A 27,272-nucleotide genomic window follows, 5' to 3' on the forward strand; every position below is an offset into this window, starting at 1 on the left:
GTTGGATGATTTGATTTTGGTAGAGTTTTGGATTGATTTAGGACACTCAGTCCCTTGGTTGGAGGCTTAAGAAGTAAAAGTTGATCTGAGTTTAACTTTTATGTAGATGACTCTAAAATGGTATTACGATTATGCTAGTAGCTTTGTATGGTGATTTTGGACTTAGGCGTGTGTTTGAATTTGGATTTAGAAGTTCCTAGGTTGTTTTGGCTTGAATTGGCGAAAGTTAAAAATATTGAAGGTTGATAGGTTTGACTGAGGGTTGACTTTGTTGGTATTGCATTCAAATTTTTGTTTCGGGACTTGGAATAGGTCCGTTTTGTTATTTTGAACTTTCCTGCAAAGTTTGGCATCATTCCGAGTTGATTTGATAGGAATCGGGCACTTGGTTGTGATTTTAGTGATTCTAGAATTTCATTGTGAATCCTATGTGTTTTAGTATCTGATTCGTGGTTCTGAATGTTATTTTTGTGCTTGAGAATGCGGGCGAGTTCATATAATATTTTTAGACTTGTGTAGATGTTTGGTGTGGAGCCCTGGGGGCTCGGGTGAATTGCAGACGCGTTTCGGAGTGTTTTGAGAGAGTTCAGATTTTGCTGGTGCGTGGTTGATGCTACAGGTCTTGCAAATGCGAGATCTTGTTCAAATATGCATACCTCGTATTTTCTAGGTGGGTATCATATTTGCGATGTGGGATGGGGGATGTAGTGTTCACATTTGCGAACTTTTGAACACTTTTGCGATTGGGGACCTGGGAGGGATTTGCGATCATAGGATTGCTTTTGGCGAAGGGGCATGAGTTCACAAATGCAAAATCTGGGATGCATTTGCGACATTTCCTGGGATCATCAAGAACCGAATTTGCGATGGTTTTTCTGCATTTGGTCGCATTTGTGAAACCCAAGTCGCATTTGCGACATCTAGAACTATCTGAACAAAAGGTTGGGATTTTAGGACTTAGTCTTATTTATCACATTTTTGAGCCCTAGACTCGGTGGGAGACAATTTTTGTTACACCCCATGTTTTCGTACATAAAAGTACGCCATGAGTAAATTGATGAAAGCTCGGAAATGAGATATTACATCCCGCATTTTCGTACGTTAAAGTTTTGTCGTAAGTTAATCGTTGTAAGTTCGGGAATGGGATTAATTTGAGCTTATAAGCATTATGCTATTTCAAACAAGTGATTAGTAAATTCGTGAAGGTGAGAGGGTAAGCAAATCGAAGAAAATGAATTTCGTCGAAATTTGACATTTTGGGATAAACTATGGCCCGAGCTAAAATACCCGGTATTTATAGACTAGTACCATATAAGGTACCACATGACCATGATAGTAAGGTGTATAAGGTATGTGAAAAGTGAGTAGTATTTTAAGTAAGTAGAAATAATTCTTAATTATGTGAGTAATTGATTAATTATTGGGTAATGGGACATTACCTAGTTAATTGATAATTAGTGGTGGAGTAATTGAAATTTTGGATAAAGATTAAACTCAAAAACGTGGCAGCAAGCCACTCTTTAACCAAATGACTTTTAGTCATTAAAAGAGGTGGAAAGAGTAAGAGAGGTGGGCAAGTCTTGAACGTGAGTCACCTTACTCATTTAAGGAAAGAGATCCATTTTAAGTTCTTTACAACTCAAGCACCAACGTTACATAGAAACTTTGCATAGCAACGTGATTGCTTCGAGCTTTTCATATGACTTGTTCCGTGTTTTGTCGCAATTAATGTGTATTAGAGGATTGTCAAGAGAATCGACTCATGTATGTTCCCTTCTTTCTTTTGGCATGATCTATATGACACGAACGAAATGCGCAAATGCACAATTTCTATAAATGACTCTATTCATAGAAATATTAGGGGTGTCTATATTCTTGATTCCCCATGTGAATTATTATTATATCTTCTGTTCATGGGTCTCAGAAAAATACGTATTTGATAAAATTTATCCGACAGGCATATTATTTTTATAACATTCCGAGAAAATCTTATTAACGTATTTCTTAAGGCATATTATTTTTATGACATTCCGAGAAAATATTATTAATGTATTTCTTATGCATTTCATGTATTTATACATATACATTGACCCATGACCAGATGGCGTTATATACGCGTATATATGTATATTATATGTATATGGAATATGGTAAAAGGTTATGGCGTTATATACGCACCACCACCTGATCAGCTAGTATACGTTGATGATTCGCCCACAGTGGACGAGAGTGATATGATGGGATGCCATCAGAGGCTTGATGATGCTATGAACGCATATACCTATACATAGTATGACATTTATATGCATATGCATGACATTATAAAATTAAATGACTCACAGAGCTATGCACACGTACATGTCGAGTCTTTTACTCCATATTTCTCTCATGTCTATTATTTACTGATTTGTATTCCTTACATACTCGGTACATTATTTGTACTGGCGTCCCTTTACTTGGGGACGCTGCGTTTCATGCCTGTAGGTCTCGATAGACAGGTCGAGAGTCCTCCAAGTAGGCGATCAGCTCAGTAGAAGATATTGGTGCACTTCATTGCTCTGGAGTTGCTTGTTTGGTCGGTATGATTTAGATGTGTATGGTTTGGTTTGGCGGGGCTCTGTCCCGACCTTCATGACAATTATGTACTCTTAGAGGCTTGTAGACATATGTCGTGTACGTGAAAGATTGTACGCCCTTGTCGGCCTATGTTTTGAGTTTATAAATGATGATGTTGGCCTATTAGGCACGTATGCCACGTGTATATGATGATGTAATAAGAAAGATACGTTACGTTGGTACTCGGTTCAGTAAGGTACCGGGTGCTCGTCGTGGCTCATCGGTTTGGTCATGACAATTTTAGGAGGAGATTTTCATACAAAGCTATTTGTTAGGTGATTTTAACTCAATTTTGATTATATAACATGATTATTCATGGTATTTAACATCTAAATTATGAGATTTGAAGAGAAATTTGGAAAATTTTGACTATGTTTCTCAAAATAAAAATTTGAAATTTGAGAGTGGAATTGGACTCTGATTGGAAAACCAAATACATATATGGACTCGTGGGGTTATGGATAGTCGAGATCCACCCTTCGACTTAGGTTTTGATCGGGCAAGCCCGGGGTTGACTTTTGGGGAATTGTATAAAGATTTTAGCTTTAATAATTGAAATTGGTTTCTCTTGCAATGTTTGATAATATAAAGTTGCTTTTTGTTAGATTTGAGCCAAGAGAAGGTGAATTATTTGAGGAAAAAAAACTTTAGAATATTGAATTGGCCTAATTACTGTAAGTATCTTGCTTAACTTTGTATAAGAGAATTATTCCTTAGGATTTGGACTAATTGCATTACTTCTACTATGTGAAATGACGTGTAGATAAGGTGATGAGTGTGTACATGGTAGTATGTGTGGTAATTAACTGGATTTGACCCGTAGGCTATTAATATGCCTTAAATTGAAGTTGTTATTATATGAACCACACTTCATTGTTGATTCATTCCCCGTACACTTATATTATTGTTGTGAATCCTGCTCATATTGTTGTTGAGCTGTGGGTATGTATTATTGTGGTATTTGGTATTGTTGTTTGGGAGATGTGGTGGAATATATGCATGTGTGGTGCGGTTGGTTGTTGTGTTGTGAATGTGATGTGCATATAGCGACATAAGGGAGTATACATATGCGGCGAGATAAGGGGGCTTATGTGCGTGTTGCTAGTAAGGGAAAATACTTCATTATGATACACATGCGGGGAGATAAGGGGGCTTATGAGCATGAAGCTATATAGGGAAAAATAATTTAAATGTGAAGCTCACGCGGCGTCATAAGGGAGACTTGTGCTTTGTGATCATGTTATGTGGTACAGGGTGATTCTTGTTGTTATTCTCGTGTTGGAACGGCTTGATGATTTGAGCATATCATTGTTTCCTTAACTAATTTCACTTTGTGTTTTACGTGTTTTGGTTAACTCAGCCATGTTAGCACATGCCTATTCTTTATTGCTATTTAATTTGATATATTTCTCATTGTTGGTTTTGTATTGATATTCTGCATAGGTTATTTTCTAGTGAGTGTCTTTACTTGAACCTCGTCACTACTCCACCGAGGTTAGTCTTAATACTTACTGGGTACCGATTGTGGTGTACTCATACTACGCTTCTGCATATTTTTATACAGATCCAAGTACCTCGGATCGTGCTAGTTGCTAGAGTTTGAGCTAAGTTGTGGAGACTTCAAGTTATACATGTTGTTCTGCTCACAGGCCTTGGAGTCGCCTTCTATTGTTGTTCCATATTAGTGTTATTTGCATTCTAGAACAGTGTTGTATTTTGATATTTCTATTATATTCTCAGTAGAGCTTATGACTTTGTACCACCAGTATTGGGATGTATGACTGTTGATCGTATTTTGACTAGGTTATGTCATTTATCCATTTTTATTTAATAGCTAAGTTGTTTTGTTATGTTAATCTCATTATGTGTTAGGCTTACCTAGTCTTAGAGACCATGTGTCATCACGATCTTTAAGATGAGATTTTGGGTTGTGAGAAGTTGGTATCAGAGCCCTAGGTTCTATGAGTCATAAGCAAGATTGGTAGAGTCTTGTGGATCGGTACGGAGATATCTGTATTTATCTTCAAGAGGCTACAGAACAATTAGGAAATTTCACTTCTTTCATTCTTTATCATGCAGATTTATTGATTTCGGAAATTGAGTCTGTCTTTCTATTCTCTCACAAATAGCGAGGACACGAGCTTCAGTTACTAATGATGCTACCCCTAGTGTCAGTGTTGCTAGAGGCCGGGGCACAGGTCCAGGTAGAGACGGAGCACGTGTTTTATCAAGGAGCCATGCTAGCGCTGCGACTAAGTAGCCACCAGTAGCTCCAGTTGGGGAGCAGGCACCTGAGGTGCCTATTTCTACCCCTTGACTTCATGAGACTTTGGCGCATTTTATGAGCATGTTCGGTACCTTGGCTTAGGCGGGATTGAAATCAATTGCACCAGCTACTTCTTAAGCTACGGGAGGAGCTCAGACACCAGACACTCGTACTCTATAGCATCACGCCCATGTTGATCAGGATCCGAGTTTTATGTTGGTGTAGCTTGTGATCGCGATTCAGTCTGAGGTCAGGACAGTGGCATCAGAGGAGGAGAAGAAGAAGCTTGAGAGGTTCAAGAAGTATTTTCCGCCTACTTTCAATTATGTATCTTCTGAGGATGCACATGGTGTTCTATACCAATATTTTCTACACACTATGGGCATAGTGGAGGTGAACGGAGTCGATATTACTACTTTCCAGCTGACGGTGTCGGCATATAGATAGTGGCAAACATATGAAGAGATTATGACATCTGGCGCAGCGCCACATACTTGGGCTCATTTCACTGATTTGTTTTTGGGGAGTGCATTGCACAGACCCTTAGGGATGCGTTGCACACAGATTTCGAGCAGTAACGCCAGAGGACTATAATCGTGTTTGAGTATGCTATCAGGTGTAACGAGTTATATCGTTATGCACCTTCTTTGGTTTATAATATTAGGGAGAGAATCCGCAGATTTATTGAGGGGCATGGTTACGGTCGCAGATTTGGAATGGCACGGGAGTTTTAGACTGATACTCTATTTCAGTAGGTTATGGAGATCACTTGGAGGTTGGATTGTATCTGTGTCCAAGAGATGGAGGATAGGGAGGCCAAGAAGCCTCAAGATTTAGGAGGATTTAGTGGTTCCCGCTCTGCAGTTTCAGCTCGTCATGGTAGAGGTTATATCAGTCGACCAGTTCAGCCTACACTTCAGGTTACTCGTAGTGCTCCAGCTATTCAGGGACCTCAAAGTACTCACTTTGGGCAGCCATCTTCCAATGCACCTTCTGCACCGGGTGCCTACAATAATTATTCTAGCCGTCTGGGTTAGACTCAGTACCAGCAGCCACACCTGCAAAAAGGTTATTTCGAGTATGGTGATACTAGGCACATAGTGAGAGATTGCCCCAGGCTTTGGAGGAGTGGACCTCCATAGGGTACTCAGGATATGGTCGTTGCTCCAATTGCTACTCCACCTGGATAGCTAGCTAAGGGTGGAGGTCAGGCGGGTAGAGAATGTCATAGAGGGGGAGGTTAGGCCCGTTGTTATGCTTTCCTTGGTAGGGCTGAGGCTGTTGCATCAAATGTTGTCATCATAAGTATTATTCCGGTTTGTCATAGAGAAGCATCTGTTTTATTTGATCCAAGTTCCACTTACTCGTATATGTCACCCTATTTGCCTTCATATTTGGATATGTCTCGTGATTCTTAGAGTATCCATGTTTATGTGTCTACCCATGTTGGAGATTCTATTATGGTAGACCGAGTTTATCGTTTTGTGTTTGGTCACTATCGGGGGTTACGAGACCAGGGTTAACCTTCTATTACTCAATATAGTTGACTTTGATGTTAAATTAGGCATTGATTGGTTGTCCCAATATCACGCTATTATAAATTGTCATGTTAAGATCGTGACATTGGCTATGACAAGGCAGACGAGGTTGAAGTGGAGAGGTTTATTGGGCCATGTTCCTAGTAGGGTGATTTCTTTCATGAAGGTACAATGCATAGTTGAGAAGGGGTGCTTCGCATACTTAGCCTTTGTAAGGGATGCTAGTGCTCATACTCCTACGATCGAGTCAGATCCGATAGTGAGAGAATTTCTAGATATTTTTCTAGTAGACTTACCGAGCATGCCATCCGATAGGGATATTAATTTTGGTATTGACTTGGTGTCGGGCAATCAGCCCATCTCTATTCCACCATATCGTATGGCACTAGTGGAGTTGAAGGAATTAAAGGAACAGTTTCTAGAGTTGCTTGATAAGGGTTTCATCAGATCGAGTGTTTCACCGTGGGGTGCTCTAGTTCTATTTGTGAAGAAGAAAGACGGTTCCATGAGGATGCGTATTGACTATAGGCAGCTGAACTGTGTTACTATCAAGAACAGGTACCCATTACCGCATATTGATGATTTATTCGATCAGCTTCAGGATACTAGGGTATTCCCGAAGATTGATTTGAGATCACGGTACCATCAGTTGAAGATACGGACTTTAGATATCCCGAAGACAGCTTTCAGGACTCGATATGGTCACTACGAGTTTTTGGTGATGTCTTTTAGGCTGACCAATGCCCCAGTAGCCTTTATGCACTTGATGAACATCGTGTTTCAATCGTATATGGATTCCTTTGTCATTGTGTTCATTGATGATATATTGGTGTATTCTCACAGGCACGATGATCATGAGAAGCACTTGAGGATTATACTCTAGACGTTGAGGGAGAAGAAGCTATATGCAAAATTCTCCAAGTGTGAGTTTTGCTTTAATTAAATGAAATTCTTGGACCACGTGGTGTCCAGAGTGGGGATTAAGGTAGATCCAAAGAAGATTGATGCAATTGAGAGTTGGTCCCGATCTTCTACCGCAACTGAGATCCGGAGTTTTCTAGGTTTGGCTATTTATTATCCCGTTTTCTGGAGGATTTTTCATCCATCGCAGATCCTTTGACTAGATTGACTCAAAAGGGTATCACATTCAGGTGGTCTGACGATGTGAAGAAAGCTTTCAGAAACTCAAGACCGCCTTGACAACAGCTCCAGTTCTGGTTTTTCTTTCAGTAGCAGGTTCTTATGCAGTCTATTGTGATGCTTCGTAGATTGTCTTTGGGTGTGTGTTGATGCAGGAGGGTAGAGTAATTGCTTATGATTCGCGTCAGTTGAAGCCCAATGAGAAAAACTATCCAGTGCACGATTTGGAGTTGGCAGCCATTGTTCACGCGCTCATGATTTAAAGGCACTATCTCCACAGCATGTCATGTGAGGAGTTCACGGATCACAGGAGTCTATAACACTTATTCAAGCAAAAGGATATGCAGTTGAGGCAACATAGGTGGTTAGAGATACTAAAGGACTATGATATCACCATTCTTTATCATCCGGAGAAGGACAATGTAGTGGCTGATGCATTGAGTAGGAAGGCTGAGAGCATGGGGAGGCTTGCTTCTATTCAAGTTAGGGACATACCGTTAGTTTTGGATGTTCAGGCTTTGGCCAAAAGGTTCGTGAGGTTGGACGTTTCGGAGCCTGTTTAGGCTCTTGCTTGTGTGATTTCACGGTCTTCTTTGTTTGAGCGCATCAAGGCACGTCAGTATGATTATTCCCATGTGCTTTTCCTTAAGGACATGGTGCAACACGGTGATTCCAATGAGGTGACTATTGGTGATGACGGGGTGTTGAGACATCATGGCCGAATTTTTGTGCCCTATATTGATGGGTTGCAGGAGCCGATTCTTGAGGACGACCATAGTTCGCGGTATTCCATTCATCCGGATGTTGCATAGATGTACCATGATTTTAAGTAACACTACGATGGAGAAGGATGAAGAAAGATATTGTGGAGTATGTGGTTCAGTGTTTAAACTGTTAGCAGGTGAAGTATGACTATCAAAGACCGGGTGGTTTACTTCAGAGGCTTGATATTCTGGAGTGGAAGTGGGAGCGTATCATTATGGATTTTGTATTTTGTTTCCACACACCTTGAGGAGATTTGACGTTGTGTGGGTCTTTATGGACAAACTGTCATGAATACCTACTTTTCAGAGCAACCAGCTCGGATTTATCTTTGTGAGGTTGTTCTCCTTCATGGTGTGATGGTGTCTATTATCTCATATCGAAGAACACAATTCACAATGCATTTTTAGAGAGTTGTGCAGCATGAGTTGGGCACACAGGTCAAGCTGAGTACGTCATTTCATCCACAAACAGACGGGCAGTCCGAGTGCACTATTCAGATATTGGAGGACATGTTACGTATATGTGTCATTGATTTTGGGGGCTTGTGGGACCAGTTTCTACCGTTAGCAGAGTTTGCCTAAAACAACCGCTACCAGTCGAGCATCCATATGGTTCCTTATGAGGCCTTATATGGGAGGCGATGTCGTTCTTTGGTTGGTTTGTTTGAGCCTGGGAAGACTAAGTTGTTGGGCACTGATTTGGTCTATGATGCTTTGGAGAAGATGAAGTTGATTCAGGAGCGGCTTCGTACATCGCATTCCACGCAAAAGAATTGTGCTGATAGAAGGGATCATGATGTGGCATTCATGGTGGGTGAGAGAGTTCTACTTAGAGTTTTGTCCATAAAAGGTGTGATGAGGTACGGGAAGAAGGGCAAGTTGAACCCTCGGTATATTGGTCCTTTTGAGGTTCTTGAGGAATAATTCCATTTTAAGTTCGGAAATTATCTAAATTAAATTTTATATTTTACTTTAATAACAATCTTTAATAGTCTGTATAAATATAATGTATGACATATTTCTGATCAGAAATTTTAAAAAATATTAATCACGTACCAATATCAAACACGGTTACATAAAATGAAACACAGGGTTGTAATTTTTTCGCACACATAATTCTTTTTCTGAAATAAAAGAGAGGAAGGAATATAATATTCTGCACGAGGAAAACACTGAGGTCCAATCGTGCTAGCTACGGAATGACAAGTTGGGTTAATCTCTATTATATTAAATGTAAAATGCAAGATCAAGTCATCTTATTCCACCCCATTTAACCCCTTTTCATATTTTCCAAGTGTGCTCATTGTCATTTATATTAGATTAACCAAAGTATTATTATCATTATTTCAACTCGGATATCATCTCTGATCGAACATTCTCTAACTTGTCTAGACTGATACGGCATCCGTTCTGTGGGAAACAATCAACTATGTTAGATTCTTACAAGAGCAAATACAGGTACGATTTCACAGTGCTAGTAATAGAAATAACCTTTACTTTTATAAAATAACCCCACAATAAGTATACATCGTACAATTTTAGCTGATTTATTTCAGCTAGTAGGCCCAGTATTATTATCTCTGACCTTCTCAGTTTCAAAATTTTTAATATTCTCTTCATGCTTATGATTCTACTTTAGTATATGTTTTATATTTTAATAGATATTCCCTTTTAATTTCTTCGTCTTCTATTTGATCTATTAGTTCGAACGTCTTATTTTCTCTAGCTAGTTGTTACATTGATAGATCCTATATCACACCTGCATGTTGAAAACTTCCCCAATATAATTATCATTACTGTTATGTTTCAATATTGATATTGAATTAAAGTTTTAGGTAATGATAAATAATATAACGTTCTCATTTTCTCCTCTGCAGCTACTGAGCCATGCCTACATGAAGAGCAATACCTGCAAGGTGAGCTAATTCATTACCTAACAACTTTTTACGTCTATTTCTTAGGATGGTAAATCTCTTGTAAATTACTGTATTTTATATTTTGGTTAATTATACGTACCTTGCGAAAACAAATCTTATTTAGCACATTTCAAAAACAGAGAAACTGAGATGTTATCTACTACTATTAAAGATTGGCTTCATTTAAATATAACATTAAAATGCTAAAAATAATATCAATGTTAATGCTTGTTGATAATTCAGGAACGCTGGGGAGGATTTGACAGAAAAGACGTTGATCTGAGAAGTAGAGGTCTTTGTTTAGTACCAATTGCATGTACCCCTCAAATTTATCGTGAGAGTAACAATGGATCTGACTATTTGATCCCATCATATAGAGGATGCTTGTATAGATAAATAATTTTTCCTTTTCCTCTACTAATAAATTGTATCCGCAAGTGTAACTGTGACTCTTCTTCCAGCATGTATTTTATAATTTGTTGGTATATATACCTCTTTTTTGTTTTCCTTTTTTTTTTCACTTGGGATTTCTTTTAACGAACAAGCTTTACAAAGAAAAATTGAAAATTATTGTTCGGTGTTTGATTTGGGAAGGTTGATTCAATGACTCTCGAGTATAAACTTACCAGTGTAGTGGCAGAGACGGATCTAGGATTTGTTGAACATTGGTGCACCACTAAAAAAAAGTATTAAGTGGGAATTGATCCATGTTTCTCAAGGTAAATAACTCACTAATCAACCAATTGTCCCATTCAATCTTTGCCAGTGGAGTTGATTGACACTCTTTCGCTGAAAATTTACACTATATAGATAGATAGACGGATAAAAAAAGTTATGTTAGAATCCCCTTATTCTCTTTTGATGTTTGTTTATCTATATTTTGACTCTTCTTAGTGAAAATTCTGAATCTGTCACTCCATCAGACTCAGATGTCCTATTTTAAGAAGCTATTTGTGGCCAGAATATAGGGGTATTCATGGTTCGGTTTGGATCAGTTTTTCCTTAAAAAGAAACCAAACCAAGTAAGTCGGTTCTTCAAATATTGGAACCAAACCAAACCAATTAAATCGTTTTTTCTTGATTCGGTTTTTGTTGATTTTTCAGTTTTTCGATTATTTATCGTTTTATTTTTCTTAAATATGAGACTAGCTTTGCCACCCAGATTATCGAGACTTAACCTTGTTTTTCATGTTTCCATGCTCCTGAAGTATTATGGTGATCCGTCACATATGTTATATTTCAGCTCAATGCAATTGGAAAAGGATTTGACCTATGTTGAGGAGTCAGTGGCTGTTATAGACAGGCAGGTCTGAAAGTTGAGGTTGAAGAACATTGCATCAATCAAGGTTCAGCGGAGAGGTCAATCGGTCGAGGAGGAAACTTGAGAGACCGAGCATGATAAGCGGAACCGATATCCTCACCTTTTTGGCACTTTAGGTATATCTCTATACTCGTTCGAGGACAGACGTTTATATAAGAGGGGGAGAATGTAATGACCCGGCCGGTCATTTTGTGTATTTTACCCCGTTTTTCCTATTTGGTGAATCGGAGTTTGACTTTTTTATAGATGACTTCAAAATGGTGTTTTGATGGTTCTAGTAGTTTCGAATGGTAATTTTGGACTTAGGCATATGTCTGGATTTGGATTTGGTGGTTCCTAGGTTGTTTTGGCTTGAATTAGCGAAAGTTGAAAAAATTGACGGTTTGGAAAGTTGATAGGTTTTACTGAGGGTTGAATTTATTGATATCGGGTTCGAATTTTGGTTTTGGGACTTGGAACAGGTCCGTTTTATTATTTGGAACATGTCTACAAAGTTTGGTGTCATTATGAGTTGGTTTGATAGGAATCAGACACTTGGTTGTGATTTTAGTGTTTCTTGAATTACATTCTGAATCCTATGAGTTTTGGTATCCGATTCGTGGTTACGAATGTTATTTTTGTGTTTGAGCATGCGGGCGAGTTTATATGATATTTTTATACTTGTGTAGATATTTGGTGTGGAGCCCTGGAGGCTCGAGTGAGTTTCAAACGTGTTACAGAGTATTTTGATAGAGTTCAGATTATGCTGGTGCAAGACTGATGTTGAAGGTCTCGCAAATGCGAGATCCTGTTCGAATTTGCGGTGCGTCGCATTTGTGAGGTAGGCTGGGGGGCTGCAATGTTTGCATTTGTGAACTTTTTATCGGTTTTACGATTGGGGACATTGGCAGGGGTGATCGCTTTCGCGATCATAGGCTTTCTTTTGCGAAGAGGCTTGACTTCGCAAAAGGGAAGTCAGGTTCGCATTTGCGACATTTCCTGGGATCAATCAGTAGGCGCCTCTTTTGCGATATTTTTTCCATGCATTTGCGAGGGTTCGCATTTGTGAACCCCAAGTCGCAGTTGCGACATCCGCAGCTGAACAAAAGTTTGGGATTTCGTGACTTAGTCTCATTTATCATATTTTGAGACCTAGACTAGGTGCTAGGCGATTTTAGGAGGAGATTTTCATACAAATCTATTAGGTAAGTACTTTTAACTCAATTTTTATTATATAACATGATTATTCATGAGATTTGACATCTAAATCATGAGATTTGAAGAGAAATTTTGACTATATTTTGAAAAATGAAAATATGAGATTTGAGAGTCGAATTGGACTCGAATTTAAAAATAAAACACATATATGGACTAGTAGGGTTATTGGCAGTGGAGATCCACCTTCGACTCAGGTTTTGCCTGGGCAAGACCGGGGTTAACGTTTATTGACTTTTGGGGAATTGTGTAAGATCTTAGCTTTATTAATTGATATTAGTTTCTCTTGCATTGTTTGATAATATTAAGTCATTTTTATTGTTAGATTTGAGCCAAGCGGAGGTGAATTTTGAGAGGAAAAGTGTTTTTAGAGTATTGAATTAGCCTAATTGAGGTAAGTATCTTGCTTTACTTTGTGTGGGGGATTACCCCTTAGGATTTTCTCTAATTGCACTACTTGAACTATGTGGAATAATGTGTACATAAGGTCACGAGTGTGTACACGGACGTATCTGGTAATTGACTGAATTAGACCCGTAGGCTATTAATATGCCTTAAATTGAAGTTGTTATTATATGGAGCACATTTCATAGTTGATTCATTCCTCGTACCCTTGTGTTATTCTTGTGATTCTTGCTCATATTGTTGTTGAGTCGTGGGTATGTATTATTGTGGCTTTAGTATTGTTGTTTGAGCGACGTTGTGGCAAATGTGCACATGTGGTGCAGTTGGTTTTTGTATTGTGAATGAGATGCGCATGCAGTGACATAAGGGTGGTGTGTATATTGATATTCATGTGGCGAGATACGGGGCTTACGCGTGTGTTGCTAGTAAGCAAAAATACTTCATAGTGATGCACACGCGGCGAGATAAGGGGACTTATGCGCGTGAAGCTATATAGGGAAAATATTTTAAATGTGAAGCTTGTGCGACATCATAAGGGTGACTTGTGATTTGTGATTACCATATGTGGTACATTGGGGTGATTATTGTTTTTCTCGTGTTGGAATGGATTGATGATTTGAGTATATCATTGTTTCCTTCATTGATTTCACTTTGTGGTTTACATGTATTAGTTAACATTATCGTGTTATCACATGCCTATTCTTTGTTGCTATTTAATTGGTTATGTTTCCCGTTTTTGGTTTTGTATTGATATTCTGCACAGGTTATTGTCTTGTGAGTGTCTTTACTTGAACCTCGTCACTACTCCACCGAGGTTAGTCTTGATACTTACTGGTATCGATTGTGGTGTACTCATACTACGTTTCTGCATATTTTTTTACAGATCCAGGTACCTCGGATTGTGCTGGTCGCTAAAGTTTTGAGTTGAATTTTGGAGACTTCAAGGTATAGATGTTGTTCTGCATGCAGGCCTCGGAGTCACCTTCTATTGATGTTCCTTATTATTGTTATTTGTATTCTAGAACAGTGTTGTATTTCGAGATTTTTACTGTATTCTCAGTATAGCTTATGACTTTGTACCACCGATTTTGGGATGTATGAATGTTGATCATTTTTTGACTATGTTATGTCATTTATCCATTTTTATTTAATAGCTAAGTTGTTTTGTTCTGTTAATCTCATCATGTATTAGGTTTACCTAGTCTTAGAGACTGGGTGCCATAACGATCCTTAAGGTGGGATCTTGGGTCGTGACACATGTCATAGCTTTGTCTAAACATTCTAAATTCCAACGAAACTTCATACACAAGTTTCAAACACCCAAATAAACCAATCTAAAGTCCCCGAACACTAATCAAAACCTGATAAATCCAAATCCAACTACCAGTCAAACGTATAAACTCTCTAAACCTTCAAATTTTCAACTTTTGGAAAATAGTGCCAAAATGTTCTAGGAATCTCCAAATCCAAATGCGGACATATTCATAAGTCCAAAATTACCATATAAACCTACAGAAACTATCGAATCATCTTTCCACCTTTTTCTACTAAAAGTCAGACCTTAGTTAACTCTTACAACTTAAGCTTTCAAAATAAGACTAAGTGCCTCCAATCTCTAAAACATCAAAAAGTGAAACTAACCAATCCTGCAAGTCATAAAATAATAAACTCACATACAGGTAGCATCAATGATTTGGGGGCTCATTGTTAGGCCTAATGAGAATGTGCATCCGGCGTCGGATCGGGTTTGCTCACTCTAGTGCATCATTTACTATGGGTGTGTCATCGGGTCGAAAAGGATGTTATTCATGCCCTGATTTGTTTTATATGTTGCGTTCTTATGCGACAATGGGTTGTGAGACTACTTGGCTATTCACACGTATGATGTGGTTTTATTCAGTCCTGGTGTCGAGATTTAGAGCGGGATGGCTCTTGGGATGTTGAGTTGCTCATTGCACCTTAATCATGTTTTTCCTATCGGTGGCATATTGTGCTATCCATTTCTCTATGGTTATGGTCATGCATTTTTGCGTTTTTGTTGTTGATACACATGTGGTTATTGATTGTGAGCATTATGGCTCAATGGGTATTCCATGTGAATCGGTATGTTTGGACAAAGCTATGTGCCGTAGTGGGGTTATGTTAGGATGAGATTCTTTGTGCTTATTTCATGTGTTTGCTTCTCCATTTGGGGGTGGATTTTGTTACGCCCCATGTTTTCGCACGTGAAAGTACGTCATAAGTAAATTGATGAAAGCTCATAAATGAGATGTTACATCCCGCATTTTTCGTACGTTAAAGTTCCGTCGTAAGTTAATCGACGTAAGTTCGGGAATAAGATTATTTTAAGATTATAAGCATTCTATTCTATTTCAAATAAGTAATGAGTAAATTCGTAAAGGTGAGAGGGTAAGCAAATTGAAGAAAGTGAATTTCATCAAAGTTTGACATTTTGGGATAAAATACGGCCCGAGCTAAAATACTCGGTATTTATGGACTAGTACCATACAAGGTACCACATGGCCATGATAGTAAGGTGTATAAGGTGTGTTAAAAGTGAATAGTATTATAAGTAATTCGAGATAATTATTAATTATATGGGTAATTGGTTAATTATTGGATATTGAGAGATTATCAATAAATCATGAGATTAGTGGTTAATTAATGGTATTTTGGATAAAGCTTTAACTACAAAAACGTGGCAGCCAAGGCTTTATCAAAGTATGACTCTTAAAACTATAGAATAAGGTGGCATTAAGAGAGTCTTTTTGGTGGCTTAGTCATTATGAAAGTGGGGCCCACACCCATGTATAAGAAATCTATAACTTAAGAGTCTTATGACTCTTAAAGAGAACCTCATAATGTTATTTGGATCATTTCATATGCATCTGCATATATCAAAGCAACTCCAGGCTTCAATAATTCAAAATTAAAGTGAGATTTTGCAATTATAATGGAGTACGATGCAATCTTTCTCAAGAATATCATATGAATTGTTCCCTACTTCGATCCACTATTATGTGTTGTCGCAATTGACGTGTGTTAGAGGAATTGTCAAGAGAATCGACTCAAGTATGTTAAGGCTAAGCCCTTTCTTTATTTTGGCATGATCTCGTAATTACACGAGTTTGATAACGAGGCATAAAGAGAAATTCATATTCCGGAATTTACGTATATTTTCCTAGTCTTGTAAGTTACAACATTCTCCTTATCGGGACTTCATATTTAATTGAGTATTTTCTTTTCCAGTCAAGAGAGCAGAGAGTCTATATATACAATATTACAATATTGCCATAGTAGGCTCGCTCATAGGCGCTCGGCCATACTAGGCTCTGTATCTCGACCAACTGGGATATATATATATATATATATATATATATATATACCGAGCCTTATAGGGCCGGACAACTATTTTATATACTATATTGAGAGAGTTGAGTCAGTATCAGCAGGTAAGAATACCTTCAGATTATCTTTGACTTCCAGTTGCTTTCACTTATTATATTATCAGTTCAGTTTCATCTTTTAGTATATTGCCTTACATACTCGGTACGTTATTTCGTACTGAAGTCCCTTTTTTGGGGGCGCTGCATTTCATGCGTGCAGGTTCAGATAGACAGACGGGTAGACCTCCTCATTAAGTATTGCCCGAGTTCATCTTGATCAGTAAGCTCCATGCCTTTCGGAGTTGCCGGGTCTAGAGCTTTATGTACATCTTGTGTATATATGTATATATGTTATGAATAGGTCGGGGAGCTGTTCCGATCACAGTATATCCACTAGTAGAGGCTTGTAGACATATCTTGTCAATTAGTGCAGTATGTTGGGCTTGTAGGCCTTTTATGTATATTTTGTTGGTTTGCCAGTTGTAGTAGTTATGACGGCCTTGTCGACCCAGCTTTATATTGATATTTAGTCAACATTCGCAGTTTTCTTGCAACGTGTCTCATGGCCAAAGTATGATATCACATGTTCAGAGTGCCTTAGTTGCAAGTTGGTACGCAAGGTTAGGTGAGGCACCAGGTGCCGGTCTCGCCCCCCAGGTTCGGGGCGTGACAAATTCATAATATGGTGCCATTGGGGTTGTACCTGTTAGACTTGTCGGAGAGTTCTTTCATTTGGTTCTGTTTTCATCTTCAGTTATATTCGAGTTTTTGCTAGTTGGGTGCGAATTGCGCCATATGTGGCTCTAGGTGGCATTGGGTGTTGCTTGTCTATCAAGCAGCTTGTATTAGGTGAGATGAGGTTATAGGACCTGGAAAGCACACAATCGGATTGGGATAAGGTATATTTAAAAGAATAATGTCATCAGTCATCTCAAAATTTAGCAATAGTCCTTGTCGGGCGATAAGGCTCCATGACTTATTGACCTAGAGAGTAGTTATGCATTTCTAAGTGTATCTTTCATCATTAGTTTTGTTGTGAAGGTTTAGAACTAGGTTTTATATGATATGAGGTATGTTGTTGGTATCAGATTTGGTAACGAGCAGCTATTACCGTATGAAGATATTACTATTAGTACATAAGTTATATGGTAAATCATGTTATTAGACTTTGGTATATGTTTATGGCATGATATAGCTTGTTTAGACTTATACAATGTATAGATGCGAGAAACTGGTCTTACAATAAATTCCGGATGTTGGCGATTGGGTTCTAAGATTTACGGACTAAGGTTATAGAAATAATCTTTAGTTAGGTTGTGTTCACTGGCTTATATGGATTGAGGTGACGTGGGATCACCCTTGGGTATGTGTATGGTGAGTTTATGCAGTGATTTGATGGCTTTGGAACGACTCTTGGCACGTTCGAGGACAAACGTATATTTAAGTAGGGGAGAATGTAACGACCCCACCAGTCAATTTGATTATTAGCATTCCATCTGGTGGTTTGAGGTCTTGAGTAGCTTCATATGATGTATTAAAAATTGCGTGCAAGATTGGTTTGGTTCTGGGAAGATTTCGGAGTGATTTGGAACACTTAGTTCCTAGCTTGGAAGCTTAAGTTGAAAGTGTTGATCAAGTTTGACTTTTTTATATTTGATCTTGGACCGGAGTTTTGATGGTTCTATTAGGTTTGGATGGTAATTTTGGACTTAGGCTTATGTTCGGATTCGAATTCGAATGTTCCTAGAAGATTTTGGCTTTAATTGCCAAAAGTTGGAAGTTTGAAGGTTTAGAAAGTTGATAGGGTTGACCCATAGTTAATTTTGTGGTTATGGATATCCGTTTGGGATTCTGAGCCTTGGAATAGGTTCATACGGTAATTTATGACTTGTGTACAAGATTTGGGGTCATTCCAAGTTGTTTAGACGTGTTCGGCGTAAGATTATGCTAAGCTTGACTCAGAGGTAGATACATGCATGTTATGAGCACACATTGGTACATGTTCTTGGGTTATGCCTTGATTGGGACGTGTGCACTCTATGACACATATGTGATCCTTTGTATGACTACTTGACCTTGGTTGCTATATTTGATTTTGTTGTAGTCAGGTTTTATATGTTGAACCCCGCCCGCACTTTTGTTAATTATGTCCTTGTGCACTTTATTGATGAGTTATGAGGGGATGCTTCTTGATGATGATTTGCTATTTTGCGTTGTTGTGATTGTGGAACATGTGGACATATTGGGCAGATTGTTGGGTGTTGGCATGAGGTTTCTGTCGTGCGATTGTGACTGATATTGTTGTTGTTGTGAAGGGAATATTATTGAACCTGAGCAACAAGGCGGGATATTGTGTTTTATCGGGCAGGAACGATAAGGCGGGATATTGTAAAACAGGAGCGAGAAGCTAGGATATTTTTATTTTTTCAGGCAGGAGCGACAAGGCGAGACATTATTGTTTTTTAGGAGGGAGAAACAAGGCGAGATATTACTTTTGTCAGGGCGGAGTAATACGAGTGGTTATTGTGAATTTGTGTGGGTATGAGGTACCATATATTTGTATTTTTATTTGATGACTTGTTGTCTAAACTGGTTTTTGCCTTGATTTTGCAAGAGAATCCTTTATGAGTTATCATGCATTTTATATGTTGTTATGTTGTACCTAACATGTTGATCTATGCCTCTCAGTTATCTGACGATTTGGTTGCCAGGATGGGATTACTTGAGTTGAGTTGACATCTTATGTTTCGTTGCGTTGTTGGTAGTGTAAGGGATTGATGTAAAAAGAAAGTTGCCATCATGCACTGATACATTTGTTTCTCGAAATGTTCTCTTGAACGTTTTATTTAGTAATTGAAAAGGAATCGGATAACGTTGAGCTCCTTTACTGTGTCATGTTATTCTGTAACTGTCTATCTAGAGTATTTCTATATGTTATACATTTTATTGAGCTGCACAAGTTCTGCAAAGTGAGTATCTTTTGGCTTAAAAAAATCATCACTACTTCTCTTAGGTTAGTCAAGATACTTACTGAGTACATGGGGTCAGTTGTATTCATACTACACTTATGCACCTACGTGCAGATTCTGGAGCTGAGTAGCTATGAAGATGGAGCTTTGTATTGGAGGCGTACTTGCGTGCCAGATTTATGCTACCTTCTGTCTATGGTACCTTAATATTTAATTTATTTTTATGTAATTCTCAAACTAATGTTGAATATATTCCTTTCACCAACTTTGTAAATCTAAACCATAGTAACTCATGACTTGTACTAACAGTTCTCAGGTTAGTTGTATTGAACTCTTTCGAAGTTTTATTAATATTATTGATGATTTCTCACTATAGTAGTGACTTATAGTGTTTGGCTTACCTAGCGGGTTGGGTCAGGTGCAATCACGACATTGATGGGATTTTGGGATGTGACAAGCTGGTATCAAATCTCTAGGTTCATCCATTCTACGAGTCATGTGCAAGTTTCTAGTAGAGTCTTGCAGATCAGTATGATGACGTCCATACCTATCTTCGAGAGGCTACACGGAAGCTAAGAAACTTCCCTTCTTTCTCCCCTTATCATGCGACGTTGTTTGAACTTGAAGCTAATCTCTTCGACTTCTTCCCACTCGTCCATATGTGATGTTGAACACTCAGTATCAGTGTACACCGACGGCTTGTGATTTTGTGTATGGGATACAAAGGTAAATGGATGCTTGATCATCGTCTCGATGTGTTGTGCAATTTCGGGATGTAGATGCATTGATAGATCTTTCAATTATTCATTTGCAGGATGAAGCGGATTCTTGTATATTGTTAGAAATTGTAGACTTGGGAAGATTGATTGAGTTAATTGCAGTTGTAACTATGGTAGGTTCATAGAGAGATGTCGGTTCGAGGCTAAAAAGGTGGGTTATCTCCTACGGGGGTGGTCTGAGGTTATGTGATCCCTACAATGTTCTATGAAGAGTTTTATTTCTATCTGATAGGATGTATATGCTACAATTAGAGTCTGGATCCATTGAGGAAGTTCGCACGACTGTCACAAAGATCAAGGTGTACTTGGAAGATGATTTCGAGTGTTTATGACTAGTTTATGTGAGTTTATGAAGTATTCAGCTGATTAAAAGTCTGAGATCGGGGTAGGCACAAAGGAAGGGTATTGTGGGTTACAAATAAGGTATTATATGTCTTCGAGCCAAGTGGGGGAGTCTGTTATTGACAATCGGATTGCATGGTCATATGTTATATCGGTTTCTGGATTAAGAGATGCTTGTGGATTAGTAATGACTTGAAGAGGATGACTTCGAGGGTGACTCAATCAAGGAGATTGTGGGGTGCGTGATGTACTATACTCTATGGGTACATGGGAGTCTTGCAATGATTCGGGTGTGGTATTCATTGTGGATGAAGAGTGCAAGGAAAAAGGAATTGCTTGGTTACTTCTTTTGGATGTTCATATGCTAGTGGGGCACAGGTTGTTCAATATGTATTGGCAGCGTATGGAGCAGAGTGGATGATTATCGAGAAGGTCCTAATGGATTCAAGATTCATATATGGTATTTAAAGATTTTAGGATTTGTGTATGGATAGGAATTGATATTTGTACTAGATTATGCCTAGACTTGTGGTACTTCTATATCATTATTCACTCCACATGGCAGTATTAGCGAGACACAAGAAACGGCTTCGGATTCGATGAAGGTCCCTTCAGAGAGGGCATTTTGGAATGAGTTAGTTTTGGGTTTGGCAGTCTATGTGACTTGGTTAAGTTAGTGGGAAATCATTATTGATGATTTAATTATGTGCAAATGGGTTCCAAAGATTTTGCGATGGTTTGGCCACAACCTGTGGTTGATGTGCTCTACAGGCATGGAGAGTCTGTTATGTGTTGTGATTTTGTTCTACGAGATTAAGTTAGTAGAAGGTTTTCGGTTTATAGGATGTTTATCCTACTTGTGAGTCAGAGTTGAGGATGGGATCCTCGTGTTTTCATATGATAGCATGATAGAGGTGGTGTGCCATGTGGGATTGAAATTTTATGGGCAATGCTGTGGTTCGATTTTGAAAGTAAGGTCATGAGTTATAGATGGCATACGGGATTTTAGATGTTTAGAGAATGTTCATATGACCTTGTATCGCCTAAGAAGGGTGTGCATATTAGGAGACGCAATGTGTTTTTGACTTGCGGTTGCTTGACTAGTATTATGATAATCGCCTAGAAGTTGACTATTGATGTTCAGGTTTTTGCTACGTGGCCTAGAAGATTTATGGAGTATTTTCTGTGAGATGATTATGTATGAGTGAGGTATTAGTTATAGAATGGTGGAGTTGGGATCGGACATGGATATTCATGTATTCTTAAGGTTTAGAGACTGGATGTTCTCAAAGGTAGACTATTCCTTGGTTGTGGACTGTGAAGATATGTTAAGCGTTCGCCAGCTGATGGTGTGTGTTATGGATAGGTTAATATGGACTTTTGGAAGGTTATTTACCTATTTTAAGACGATAGGGATTGATTTGGGGATCCATTGGTAGGCCTAATGAGAATGTGTATTCGGCATCGGATCGAGTTTGCTCACTCTTGCGCATCATTTACTGTGGGTGTGTCATCGTACGGAAAGGATGTTATTTGCACATTGATTTATTTCATATGTTGCTCTCTTATGCTATGATGGGTTGTGAGACTGCTTGACTATTCACCCGCATGATGTGGTTCTGTTCAGTCCTAGTGGCGATATTTAGAGCGAGATGGATCTTGGGATGTTAAGTTTCTTATTGCACCATAGTCATGCTTTTCCTATCTATAGTATATTGTGCTATCCGTTTCTCTATGGTTATGGTCATGCATTTTACGTGTTTGTTGTTGATACATATGTGGTTATTGATTGTGAGCATTATGGCTCGATAGGTATTCCATGCGAATCGATATGTTTGGACCAGGCTATGTGTCGTAGTGGGGTTATGTTAGGATGATATTCTTTGTTGTTATTTCATGTGTTTTTCTTCTCCCTTATGGGATGGATTCATAGTATGGTACTATTGGGGTTGTACCTGTTGGACTTGTCGGATAGTTCTCTCATTTGGTTCTCTTTCCATCTTCAATTATATTCGAGTTGTTGCTTATTGGGTGCAGATTACGTCATATGTGGCTCTAGGTGGCATGGGGTGTTACATGTATGTCAAGCAGCTTGTACTAGGGGAGATGAGGTTATTGGACCTGGAAAGCAAGCAATTGAATTGGTAAAGGTATGTTTGGAAGAATAATGTCATCAATCATCTCAGAATTTGGCACTGGTCCTTGTCGGGCGATAGAGCTTCATGGCTTGTTGACCTAGAGAGTGGTTATGCGTTTCTACGTGTATCTTTCTTCATTAGCTGTGTTGCGAAGGTTTAGAACTAGGTTTCATATGATATGAGGTATGTTGTTGGTACCGAATTTAGTAACGAGAAGTTATTACAGTATGAAGATATTACTATGAGTATATGAGTTATGTGGTACACCGTGTGATTATACCTTGGAATATGGTTATGGCATGATATAGCTTGTTTAGACTTATACAGTGTATAGATGTGAGAATCAGGCCTTATAATAAATTCCGGATATTGGAGATTGAGTTCTAAGGTTTATGGAAGTTGAAGAAACAATCTTCAGTTAGGTTGTGTTGACGCGCTTATATGGATTGAGGTGACGTGCAATCACTCATAGATATGTGTATGGTAAGTTTATGCAGTGATTTGATGGCTTACAAATGAATCTTGGCACGTTCGGGGATGAACGTATGTTTAAGTAGGGGAGAATATAACGACGAGAAATAGCATTCCGTCTGGTGGTTTGAGTTCTCGAGTAGCTTAATATGATATATTACAAATTGCATGCTTGATTGGTTTGGTTCCGGGATGATTTTAGAGTGATTTAGAATAATTAGTTCTTATCTTAGAAGCTTAAGTTGGAAGTGTTGACCAAGTTTAACTTTTGTGTATCTGACCTCAGATCGGAGTTTTGATGGTTTTGTTAGGTCCGAATGGTGATTTTGGACTTAGGCATATGTTCATATTTCGATTCGGAAGTTCCTATAAGATTTTGACTTTCATTTCCAAAAGTTAAAAGTTTGAAGGTTTGGAGAGTTTATAAGCTTGACCCATAGTTGACTTTGTGTTTATGGATATCCGTTTGAGATTCCGAGCCTTGGAATAGGTTCGTAGGTGATTTGTGACAGGTGCAAAATTTGGAGTCATTCTGAGTTGTTTAGACGTATTCGACGTAAGTTTGGAATTTGGAAATTTGATATAATTCATTAAGATTGAATTGAAGTGCGATTCGTGATTTCGATGTTCTTTAAGGGGATTCGAGGTCTCGAGTAGATCCATGTTATGTCCTGGGACTTATTGGTATGTTCAGACAAGGTCCCGAGGGCGCTGGGTGAGTTCTGCATCGGTTTCGGATGGTTTTGGCTTGGTTGAGAATGTTGGTACTTTTGTTCTCGCATTTGCAAGGTATAGGTCGCAAATGCGACTATCGCATTTGCGAGGTTTCTTTCGCAATTTAAAATCTGGGCGAGAAGGGTGATCTTTGCATTTGCGTGATGGGGGTCGCATTTGCAAGCAGTAGTGGTCTGCATTTGATGAGCTTAGTGTCACACTTGGGACATTGGTCTGTGGAGGAAGGCTTCACATTTGCGAAGCATTTGATCACTTTTGCGGATAGGCGGCTATGTTGGGACCTTCGCACTTGCGAAGGGTTGTGTCGCAAATGCGACATTGACTGGGCAGGCTGGGTTCGCAAATACGAGTCGTTGGACGCATTTATAGGGGGTCGCAAATGCGAAACTTGCAGCTGATACTTTGAGGACATTCGGGGTTTGAGCTTATTTTATCATATTTTAAGATTGGGAGCTCGGATTAGAGAGTGATTGTTGAGATATATATATATATATATATATATATATATATATATATATATATATATATATATATATATATATATGTGTGTGTGTGTGTGTGTGTGTGTGTGTGTGTGTGTGTGTGTGTGTGTGTGTGATGATTTACCACTTGGATTGGGTAAGTGTTCATCACTCGGATTTGATTATTATTCATGATTTCACCTTTGATTTTTGGCATTTGATAGTTTAATCTAAAACATAGATAGGTGGTTTTTGGCAAAACTTTTTTAAAGTGAATAATTGAGTTTTAAACATCGATTTGGAGTTGGAGTTGGATAAAAGTTGTATGGTTGGACTCGTATTCAAATGGGATGTCAGAATTAGTGACTTTTATCGGATTTTGGAGTGCAAGCCCGGGTTGACTTTTTGGTTAACTTTGGGTATTTGATTAAAGATTCGACCTTTATCGTTTGGGTTTGATTTCTATGGCATTATTCGATGTTATTGAGTTATATTTGGCTAGATTCGAGCCGTTCGAAGGTCGATCCGCGCGGGAAGGCATTTTATAGTATTGATTTGGCTTGATTTGAGGTAAGTGTCTTCCCTAACTTTGGTTGAGGGAAGTTTTTCTACTAATTGATATTGTTTGATATATGTGGGGGTGATGTATATATGAGGTGACGAACGTATATATATGTGCCATGGGCATTCATGTTCGAAGTAGATTCTAGCTTACTCTATGCCTTATTTGGTTGTGTTTACTTGATTATATGTATTATTTAACTAATCGATTATGTGAGTACAATAAACCATGCTAGAGGAAGTTGAGGCTATTGGTATCTTATGTTGTACATGATGAGAAAATCTTGAGATTTATGTTATGCTTGCCTCGGAGGTAGATACACGCATGTTATGAGCACACATTGGTACTTGTTCTTGTGTTATGCCCTGAATAGGACGTGTGCACTCTGTGAATTATATGTGATCCTTTGTATGACTACTTGAACTTGATTTCTATATTTGATTTTTCCATACTCATGTTTTATATGTTGAACCCCATTCACGCTTTTGTTGATTATATCATTGTGTACTTTATTGATAAGTTATAAGGGTATGCTTCTTGATGATGATTTGTTATTTTGAGTCATTGTGATTGTGGCACATGTGGACATATTGGGCGGATTGTTGGGTGTTGGCACGAGATTTCTATCGTACTATTGTTATTGACATTGTTGTTGTTCTTATAGGAATATTATTGAACTGGAGAGACAAGGCAAAATATTGTTATTTTGTCAGGTGGGAGCGACAAGGCGGGATATTATTAAACAGGAATGACAAGGCAGGATATTGCTATTTTGTCAGGCGGGAGGAACTTGGGGGATATTGTTATTTTGTTAGGTGGGAGCGACAAGGCGGGATATTATTTTTTTCAGGACGAAGTGATACGAATGGCTATTGAGGTTTTGTTGTGGGTACGAGGTGCCATATGTTTATGTTTCTATTTGATGGCTTGTTGTCTAAACTGAGTGTTGCCTTGATTTTGCAAGTGAATTCTTTATGAGTTGTCATGAAATTTACATGTTTTTATGTTGTATCTAATATGTTGATCTATGCCTCTGCGTTTATTTGGTTGCCAGGATGGGATTACTTGAGTTAAGTTGATATCTTATGTTTCGTTGAGTTGTTGGTAACGTAGGGAATTGATGTAAAACAAAGTTTTCACAATGCACTGATGCATTTGATTCTCGAAATGTTCTCTTAAGCTTGTTATTTGGTAATTGGTACGAAATCAGATCACGTTGGACACCTTTACTGGTGATACTCTTTATTCTGTAACTGTCTATCTAGAATATTTTCTTTGTATTATACATGTTATTGAGTTGTACAAGTTCTGCAAAGTGAGTATTTTTTACTTTAAAATCTCGTCACTACTTCTCTGAGGTTAGTTAAGATATTACTGAATACATGGGGTTGGTTGTACTCATACTATACTTTTGCATCCTACATGCAGATTCTGGAGCGGAGTTGTTGTGAAGACGGAACTTTGCATTGGAGGTGTACCCGCATGCCGGATTCATGCTACATTTGTTCATGGTAGCTTAGGATTTCATTTCTGTTTATGTAACTCTCAAACATATGTTGTATTTATTCCTTTCATCAGCTTTATAAATCTAAATCATAGTGACTCATGATTTGTATTATCAGTCATCGGGATAGTTGTATTGAACTCTTTCGCAGTTTTATTAATAATATTGATAAATTCTCATTATAATAGTAACTTATACAATTTGGCTTACCTAGCGGATTGGGTTAAGTTTCATCACGATAATGGTGGGATTTTGGGTGTATACCAAAACAAGTAAAGAAAACGAGAGACATTACCAAAAATGAAGCTATTATTCACGACCCAAATCTAGAGTTACATGACTACAAATTATTCTGTCAGTTTTGACTTGGAAATCAAGATGTTATGAATACTCAGTTCAAATTTGAGCTCGGTCCGATAAAAGATGAAGCGGAATCAAAGTTTAAAGTCGGTTGCTCAAGATGATTTTCCTGCAAAAGAATTTGCACACCCTCTCTCCTATTTTTGTTGAAATTGGTTGTTATCTCTCTAACCCCAAATCAGACCTAAAAGGTCTTTTAGTATATGGGCCAGAAGTAAAAGTGGATGGGTCCAAAATGGATGGGAAAATGTATCTCAAAATCCAACATAAGATAGCCAAGTCTGGACATAGATGTTTTGGCTACTTTTTTCAAAAAAAAAATGAAAAATATTGTTTGTTCGTGGAGTATGATCAGTTTATAAAATAAATTTGAAGACAAATTTTCAAGTTCCAAAAACTGGTTTA

The 27,272-nt window shown here is 38.2% G+C and overlaps 1 protein-coding gene across 1 annotated transcript; it reads left to right on the forward strand.

The window, feature by feature from the left end:
• Nucleotides 1-8,400: 8,400 nt before the first annotated feature.
• On the forward strand, nucleotides 8,401-10,641 carry LOC107786434 (transcription factor bHLH111-like). The gene is made up of 4 exons (XM_075221092.1): nucleotides 8,401-8,466; nucleotides 9,717-9,782; nucleotides 10,202-10,240; nucleotides 10,484-10,641. Exons 1-4 carry the CDS (start codon nucleotides 8,401-8,403, stop codon nucleotides 10,634-10,636), a joined length of 324 nt encoding a protein of 107 aa, XP_075077193.1. The 3' UTR covers nucleotides 10,637-10,641.
• Nucleotides 10,642-27,272: the final 16,631 nt, after the last annotated feature.

Source organism: Nicotiana tabacum, chromosome 9, assembly GCF_000715075.1.
Source record: "Nicotiana tabacum cultivar K326 chromosome 9, ASM71507v2, whole genome shotgun sequence".
In the NCBI taxonomy this organism is placed as follows: domain Eukaryota; kingdom Viridiplantae; phylum Streptophyta; class Magnoliopsida; order Solanales; family Solanaceae; genus Nicotiana; species Nicotiana tabacum.

Bases quoted from the DNA above. Each gene is read 5' to 3' on its own strand.
- LOC107786434 (XM_075221092.1), top strand. From the start codon at position 8,401: ATGGAGAAGGATGAAGAAAGATATTGTGGAGTATGTGGTTCAGTGTTT. The intron at 8,467-9,716 runs GTATGACTATCA...TAACTTGTCTAG, and splicing joins TTAAACTGTTAGCAGGTGAA to ACTGATACGGCATCCGTTCT. The intron at 10,241-10,483 runs GTGAGCTAATTC...TTGATAATTCAG, and splicing joins TGAAGAGCAATACCTGCAAG to GAACGCTGGGGAGGATTTGA.